The following is an 8,923-nucleotide window of genomic DNA, read 5'->3' on the forward strand; positions in this document are numbered from 1 at the left end:
GGAGTGTGGAATTTGCCAGATTAATGTATGTTGTTGGAGGCCAGCAAGACATCAGATTTGTTTTGACAATCGATTTTGTCAAGTTGCAAGGGTTATCAGGTGCAACGGTTTCAAATAGGGAAAGAATGGTAACTAAGTGATTTGAGAATGGAAATGGAGAACTTAAGACAAAGAGACAAAAAGTTGCTTTATGGTCAGCACCCAAATCTAGTATAATGCAATGAAAATTAATATTCCAATATGACTATTTGGTATGTGTTTTGACAATGCTGTTACGTTAAAAAAAAAAATTATTTGGGTGGAAAAACTACAAAGCAGTTGTAGGTCATTGAGCGTTACGTATGTGTTTTTTGACACGCATTTATGTATTTGTGGAAACTGCCAGTGTCAAACTTAATGTCGCCTTTTGAGCCACAGGTTTAAGCGCTTGTAGGTTTGGTAGGAATGAGCCTGACTGAAAATTTCAGTCCATACCACTGTGACCCAATGCTGAAGCTGAAGGGAACAGCTGCCAGTTATCTGCTGAGATAACATGATTAAAAATAGCAGACTTATTTAAAGATCAAACCATGAATGAAGTAAGCCTGGATAAAAGTGAACAAAGGTTTCCCTTCAACTTTCAGGCCTGGCCTGATGGAACCCCATCTCAATCACTGAGCTGTTTATAGAGATGGTGGTGCCAGCTTTTCTGATACCCTCACTCTGGTGCTAGACAGGAGTAATACATCTGAAGTATACTGGGCCTAGTGCCTATATTTCCTGTCCCAGGCCATTAACAGGGAACCCCCAGGACAGGCCTATCACTTGGCAAGAAACAGAAACATAGTTGAAGGCTTGAGAGGCCTGCTGCATCCTGAAAGCAGCAAACAGAATGCCCAAAGATCCGATAAAACAGTTGGAAAAATTGTCTTACTCACCTTGTGGGGAATAAAAACAGAAATGGAGGAAATACACAGCACCTTTCATCAGGAGGTCCTTGACCTGAAACGTTAACTCTTGTTTCTCTCTCCGCAGATGCTACCAGACCTGCTGAGTATTTCCAGCATTTCCTGTTCTAATTTCAGTATTTTGCTTTTGTGTCACCTTGTGGGGATCCTCTCTGTCTTGCCATTCTGAGGGGGTTTCCTGGTACAAACCTATTGCCTGCCTTTTGGAGCTGTCCATGGCCTCAAAGGCAAGAAAACAGTTGTGAGGCTGGAAACAGTGCCTCCTACCTCATAAACAATTTGATGTTGGGCCTAATCCCATTGGTCTGCCCTGCAAGGGAACTCTCCAGAATTCCTGGAGACACATAAGGGAATAAGACCCAGCATAACACATCTCTGTTAGCTTTTTCTTGACCTTTGTCCCAGTAAATAGACATTTCCCTGGAGCAAAGTTCAGAATAATTGTCTACAGTAGTTCTAAAGATTTTGGTTTAAACCTCATTACCAGAATGAGTAGCTCCCTTTAGTGGTTCAGGCATAAATACTAAGCCTTGATAAACTGGCTCACTAACACTAGCCAGTTACAATGCTGCTAGTGCTTTATACATTGAAGTTTTACTGTGGGCTATCTTGTCTCCAATGCTGGGAAGTTATTAATATTTCCACAATTTCATGGGGTGTGGGCGTCACTACCTGTGCCAGCATTTATTGCCCATCCATAATTGCCCTTGAGAAGGTGGTGGTGAGCTGCCTTCTTGAACCGCTGCAGTCCATTTGGGGTAGGTAGACCCACAGTGCTGTTAGGAAGGGAGTTCCAGGATTTTGACCCAGCGACAGTGAAGGAACGGCCATATAGTTCCAAGTCAGGATGGTGTGTGACTTGGAGGGGAACTTGCAGCTGGTGGTGTTCCCATGTATTTGCTGCCCTTGTCCTTCTAGTTGGTAGAGGTCGCGGGTTTGGAAGGTGCTGTCTAAGGAGCCTTGGTGCATTGCTGCAGTGCATCTTGTAGATGGTACACACTGCTGCCACTGTGCGTCGGTGGTGGAGGGAGTGAATGTTTGTAGATGGGGTGCCAATCAAGCAGGCTGCTTTGTCCTGGATGGTGTCAAGCTTCTAGAGTGTTGTTGGAGCTGCACCCATCCAGGCAAGTGGAGAGTATTCCATCACACTCCTGACTTGTGCCTTGTAGATGGTGGACAGGCTTTGGGGAGTCAGGAGGTGAGTTATCAGCCCAAGCCTGTATATTGTCCAGGTCTTGCTGCATTTATACACGGACTGCTTCAGTATCTGAGGAGTCGCGAATGGTGCTGAACATTGTGCAATCATCAGCGAACATCCCCACTTCTGACCTTATGACTGAAGGAAGGTCATTGGTGAAGCAGCTGAAGATGGTAGTGCCAAGGACACTACCCTGAGGAGCTCCTGCAGTGATGTCCTGGAGCTCAGATGATTGACCTCCAACAACCACAACCATCTTCCTTTGCGCTAGGTATGACTCCAGCTAGCGGAGGGTTTACCCCGATTCCCATTGACTTCAGTTTTTCTAGGGTTCCTTGATGCCATACTCGGTCAAATGCTGCCTTGATGTCAAGGGCAGTCACTCTCACCTCTCCTCTTGAGATCAGCTCTTTTCCATGTTTGAACCAAGGCTGTAATGAGGTCAGGAGCTGAATGCCCCTGGCAGAACCCAAACTGAGCGTCACTGAGCAGGTTATTGCTAAGTAAGCGCTGCTTGATGGCACTATTGATGACACCTTCCATCACTTTACTGATGATTGTGGGTAGGCTGATGGGGCGGTAATTGGCCGGGTTGGACTTGTCCTGCTTTTTGTGTACAGGACATACCTGGGCAATTTTCCACATTGCAGGGTAGATGCCAGTGTTGTAGCTGTACTGGAACAGCTTGGCTAGGGGCATGGCAAGTTCTGGAGCACAGGTCTTCAGAACTATTGCCGGAATATTGTCAGGGCCTATAGCTTTTGCAGTATCCAGTGCCTTCAGTCGTTTCTTGATATCACGCGGAGTGAATCGAATTGGTTGAAGAGGAGTTAGTGGCTACAACCAAAACAGGTATGAACGGCGGGGGGGGAAAGTGTGATTTTGGGGCCTTTTGACCTTTTAAATGAGTAACATCTGTACACCAACCTCCCCCATTTTCAGAGGACATTAGAACCTGTTTCTGTTGGTGAGTTGGGATCAGCTGCCTATGTTGACTGAAAATGACGGCCTTAGCTTAATGGGACATTGGTAGAACTACATTGTTATTCTGTGATACATGGTATGATGTCCTATCTTTGATGTGCATGATATTGTATAATCTCCTATCATTACAGTACATTACATGGTATAATATACTCATTCGGTGTTACATATTATAATCTTCTATCCTTACTGTGCATTACACGGTGTAGTCTTGTATCCTATTCTATGTGACATTGTCTAATCTTGTAACCTTATTCTGTGTTAACGTGGTATAATCTCGTATCCTTATTCTGTGTTACATACTATAATGTTGTATGCTTATTCTGTGTTATGTGGTCTAGTCTCCTGCCCTAGTTCTGTTACCTGGTGGAATCTCCATGAAATGATATAATGCTGTCCTTACAAAAAGCATATTCTTTAATTTACTATATACTGATAGAGATCAGCTAATTTTCAAAGTGTCTTTTTTTAATTTATTAGATAGGATCATTAATGCCTTATGTTAAATATGTGGAATCCTAGGTATGGTGCTGATGCCAAGGTGGTCCACTTTCTTGGCAAGGTCAAACCATGGAACTACTCCTATGACCCAAAGACAAGATGTGTGATGAGAGATGGTCATGATTATTCATCTGTTCACCCTGAATTCCTCAATATGTGGTGGGACACCTTCATGACATCTGTCTCACCATTGCTTACGGAGCACGGTATCTCAAAGGACACTAGCTCTGGCACGCAGGAGGTAGGTTGCATCTATAAATGTGGGTTTAAGCATGCTGAAATACTAACGGGCAAAATATTTTGGGACATTTTGACATGTTGGAGATCAACTAACATGTAGACAAGTGGCTAAAAAAATTTGACCCTACTTAACTATGTGACTTATAGATATTTTCTTAGGAAGAAATAGCTCCTTGTTTAAGTGGTTTTTGGGCATGCCAATAAATTAATTAAATGAATGCACATACTTGTGCTTTATGTTAAGCTGATGCCCAGTTCAGAGGTTCCCAAACTTTATTTATTGCGTACCCCCTTCCAGAACTACCAGCTGCCCACGTACCCCTACCAGCATACAGGTTTAATATATTAGCCCCTTTAATGGCCAAGTGTTGTACAAAATGTAAAAATTATAGTGCACGTATACAACTTAAATAATGCCTTTATGGTACTACTAGTCATTAATGTGATGAATGAGGTTGTTTGAGCAAAGATGTGTAATGCTTGGAGTGATAATTTGAGTCGTAAGTTGCTTAGTAAACTGGACTTGGCAAATAATTGTGCACTCCACTGTTGGGCAAACAAAACCTCATATCCTAACCATTACCAACACCACCTATTTCCACCTGTGTAACATTGTTGCTCCTGCCGCTGGAACCCTTCTTCATTCTTTATCACCTCTAGACTCCATTATTTCAATGTCCTCCCATCCTTCACAAGCTCTCACTTGACCAAACCGCAGTGTCCTGTATCCTGTTCTGCACTAAGTCCCATTCATCCATCATTGACCTACACTGGCCTCTGTCCTGCACCATATTTAATATAAACTATGCATTCTTATCAAATTCCTTCATGGCCTTCTGCACCTTATTTTTACAATGTTCTTTGTCTTATATTCCATGGCATCCTTCAATCCTCGAGTCTTTTTTTATCTCACACTTGTTGATCCTTCAGTGACATTGGCTCCACTCCTGCAGTAACCACCTCTGCATGCTCACCAGCCTCTGCTCCTTTAAGTCTTCTCAAAAGCCATAATTTTGGCCAGGTTTTGGTCATCCTGTACTAAACTCTCCCTCCATTGTTCACATCCCTTTCCCTGCCAACTTCCATTTGTTATTCCCTTGGGTTGTTTTTCTTTATGTTAAAGATGCCATATGAATGCAAGCTTTTGTTCTAACTTGCCATTTAGGTTATTGTGTTGTAAAATCATTTGAATTTTTTTTTTCATCAAGACAATACCCCTTTAAATATTGGTACCATCATGTACACATTTATATAAAATATAAATGGTACGTTTAGTTAATGGAGTGTTAAATGATTTTCTGATTCTGTAATATCAAGAGTTAGTTCCCCTTTTAAAAAAAAGTCTGAAAACTCTCAGCGTCTTACCTAAATCGGTGAAGTTTCCAGCAGGGTCTCCCACCCTGCATCATATGGTCCCGGGAACCATCCAGCTTCTCGTGGTTCATCGGCAGTGGAAACCCAAAGAGTCCAGACTCCTCTTGGGGATGAGAGGCTCCCTGCAGAGGCAAACAATTCACAACTCTTTCCCTGAATGAGCCAGCCTGGCGATACAATGTCTATGAAAGCCCATGGTCGGCTGATGAGGTCAATGGGCTGGAGCAGTTAGCCACATCCCACCCAGCTCCTCCAGACCCCACCTCTAGCCGGGACTCCTGCACTTTTAGGAAACCGTGGGCTGACAGGTGGTTATCTCGGTTCTCCAGGCATAACGCCAGGTAAGTGTGGATGATAGTCTCCTCCTCTTGGACGGTGCATTGCTATAGGTGACCCTGCCGGCTCCACCTAGTTTGGAAGAGGACGAGTACTCTGCTGAGATCTCCAATCCACGTTAGGAAGCTCAAAGAGTGGGCTGAGGGGTCGCAAATGACCAGATAGCAGAGACCTGTTCCCCTGGGACAAACCCACCACTCTGTCCCTGGGCCACATCACTAGCTCTTGCATTTGGGAAAAATACAACAGGCAGAGAAAACATTCACTGGGAAGCATCCCAACATTTCTTTCTTTAAACACACACAAGAAATAAAAAAATGAATTTTAAAAAATGAGGCGAGAAAAGTTAAGTCCACCTTTCAACAATTCGCCCACGTACCCCCAGAAATAACTCGCGTACCAGTTTGGGAACCACTGCCCTAGTTGAATGAATTACCCCCCAAAATGTGTGGGAAATAAATGGGGACTTTGAGGTCAGTTTTACTAATTACAAGCTCATGAAGTGGGCAAGTGATGATTTAAGACCCAGTTCTCACCTTGTTGAACATTCAAGACAATGGTGCAAGAAAATGACCTACCCAATATCTGCCTGCTGCTTGATCTCTGGTCCGTGTCATGCAGTTAATGTGTGTCTACTTCAATTAAATGAATGATACAAAAGGGGGGCAGTGCAGTCATGGCTCACTCTGACAATGCTTGTCCCAGAAACATGCTTAATAAGGCAAGATGCTGAAGTAAATCTTCTGTCTTTGGCCTTCCCACCCATCCCCACAACCCTCTAAACATCTTGGAGAAAATTTCAACTTGTGGCTGTCAGTTGAAAATTGAAATGGGGGAGGGGGTGGAGGGATGGGTGGGAAATCACCCCTTTAAAGCCGAAGGCCCCCCACCCTCCGATGCAATGTTCAGGCGGGCCCAGTAAATGCGAGAGCAGCCCAGCCACCTACCTGAAGCAGGAGTAAGACTGGTTTTAAAGCTGCAAATCTGGATCCTTTGCTGGACATAGGTCTCTGATTGAAATTCAGGTACAAATGGGTGGACCTGGTCCCACGCATGCTCTGCCTAGTTGCACCAGGTTTGAGCTGCCTAACCAGCGGTCCTTAAAGGGACTGCTGGAAGCCACTCAAAAAAAAACGCCAAAGACATTTTAATGTTTGTAGGCTCAGGAGAAGCAGGAGTGCCCCTCTCGTGCCTACACAAAAGACCCCTTGAGCTGATGCCGGTGCAATCATGTTCCTGACCTCCCCTCGGATCGCCTTCCAGCTCCCGCCTCAGACCTGACCGACTGAGAGGTGGACGATATCCCACCCTCTTTTGCAGTGGGAGGCCTGCAACTCGCCAGCAGCAGTTAAATGCAGCCTGAAGCAAAATCTGACTCTAACATTCTGGTCCTTGAATTGCCATTAAAATTCAGAACTGTGGTTGTGAGTTGACTCCTAAACATTAGCCGTCACGTTGGTTTTAAACTCTTGAAATGTCAGACCTCTGGAAGGCGGTCGAGATGAGAAGCCATTGTTGTATGCAGTAAACTGATGTGCACGTTCCCACATTGACTCTTTTTCTCTGTCTTCACAAATATGTCTGGCAACCTTTCAGCTGTCATGCTTGGTCTATGCACTGGCTTTCACTTGTGGCTTGTCATTCTGTAGGAAGGTATGCTAAACTTCAAAGGTCCCTGTCCCTACAATCAGTTCTCATTCAACTTTGGCTTGGTTAACTAACTTAAGAGCACTTGTATCAGGGGAAGTCCTTGTTAACTCAATAGTATTCATGTAAATGCTGTTTAAAGATTGTGCTAGTGAAGTACATGACATCTTAATTAAAGGTTAATGGGTCAATGCCTGACATGTGCATGGGAGATTTCTTTTTAGATTTGTTTACAACTTAATATTGATCTGTACAAAGCTAGATTACTGAACAGATATAGAATAAGCATAACTTAACTGGTAGGTCCTAATGTTATATAATGCAGCATTTTAGTGCAAGATAGTTAGTTAGCTTGTTTAAAATAATTTCAAGTATTGTTCCAATGTAATGGTGGCTTTTCAGAGGGTTGAAATTTTGCAATTAACTTTTTTTTTTAATTTGTAGGAAGAAAAGTTGAGTGAGGCTGTTTCCCAGCTTTCATTCACCGAACCTGCTGCAGTGGTTTCCTCGGAGGACCGCAGGAAAAAGTGGGAACAGGGTCAAGCTGATTACATGGGAGTAGATTCTTTTCAGAACATCCAAAAGAAGCTGGATGCTTACTTGAACTAAAGGCTGGTCACTGAACTCCCCCTTTGGCTGCCCAGCGAGAACTGAATACAGAAGGTCTATAGCATCTAGGCTGGAGTTCAGTGCATGGTTGGTTTGTACTTAAGCTGTTAGTGGCATGGTTTGAAATGGGTGTCACCATCTGGCTGTCACCTGGGTGTTGCACTTCTGTAGCAAGAATATGGCAAAAGCCTGAGAACGTCATCTTTCAAACACCTGAAACAAAACTCTTCCCAATATTCAATATTTTGCACATCGACACTGCCTACTGCTGTAATGCTCCTCCAGAAAGATATTGCTTTTTGCTTAACTTAGTAAAACAGACAATTAAATTTTGAACCGTGTTATAGACACTGAGTTTAACAGTGCTCACAGTATTTTACAAATGTTTGAAGTAGCTTCACAGTAGCTACAATATTGCATGATGGGAAATAACTATACACCCCTCCTCTCACCCGCTCCTCACTCATCAGATTTACAAAGGACAAAGAAAACACTGTACCCCACTGGGGAAATAAAAAGTAATTTCTACCTTGGAGACTTAATGATATAAAAACAAAACCTAGAGATGGGATGTCTGTGCACTGTACATAACCAATACCTTGCAAAATTGTTACAGAGAACTGAAGACTTTATCCACCTTTTCTGGTATTTGTGTTGTGATTAACCTGCTGACCATTAATTCCCATGTGTCCTTAGCACTTTACCCACAAAATAAACTTATTGGTTTGAAATTGTTGAATTTTTCACTGAACGTATCTTCCTATGGGTTTGATTATCTTGCATATCCAGCTGCACTGCATAAGATCTCAGCCATTTTATCAGCTACTAATGTTTAAAAGTCACAGGACTGATGTAAAAAGACTTCCATTTATATACTGCCTTTCATGACCCCAGGATGTCCCAAAGCGCTTTACAGCCAATGAAGTACCGTTTTTTTAATGACGTGTAGTCAGTTGTAATAGATGAAATAAAGCAGTCAATTTGCAGACAGCCACATAATGTGTTTTAATTGAGGGATGAATGTTAGCTAGGACACCAGAGGAAGAAAGCCCTTGCTCTTTTTCAAAATATTTCCGTAGAGACTTTG

The 8,923-nt window shown here is 43.1% G+C and overlaps 1 protein-coding gene across 2 annotated transcripts in view; it reads left to right on the forward strand.

Annotated features, from left to right (window-relative positions):
• Positions 1–8,567, forward strand: part of LOC137375417 (glycogenin-1-like) — a 73,503-nt gene extending 64,936 nt beyond the window's left edge. For both annotated transcript variants that reach the window (XM_068042608.1, XM_068042609.1), the window contains 2 exons: positions 3,652–3,871; positions 7,672–8,567. In XM_068042608.1, coding sequence (XP_067898709.1) covers positions 3,652–3,871; positions 7,672–7,836 — 385 coding nt within the window. In that variant the 3' untranslated portion in view covers positions 7,837–8,567. The remainder of the gene's footprint in view (positions 1–3,651; positions 3,872–7,671) is intronic.
• The last annotated feature ends 356 nt before the right edge of the window (positions 8,568–8,923 follow it).

The sequence above is a fragment of the Heterodontus francisci genome, chromosome 11 (assembly GCF_036365525.1).
Source record: "Heterodontus francisci isolate sHetFra1 chromosome 11, sHetFra1.hap1, whole genome shotgun sequence".
In the NCBI taxonomy this organism is placed as follows: Eukaryota; Metazoa; Chordata; class Chondrichthyes; order Heterodontiformes; family Heterodontidae; genus Heterodontus; species Heterodontus francisci.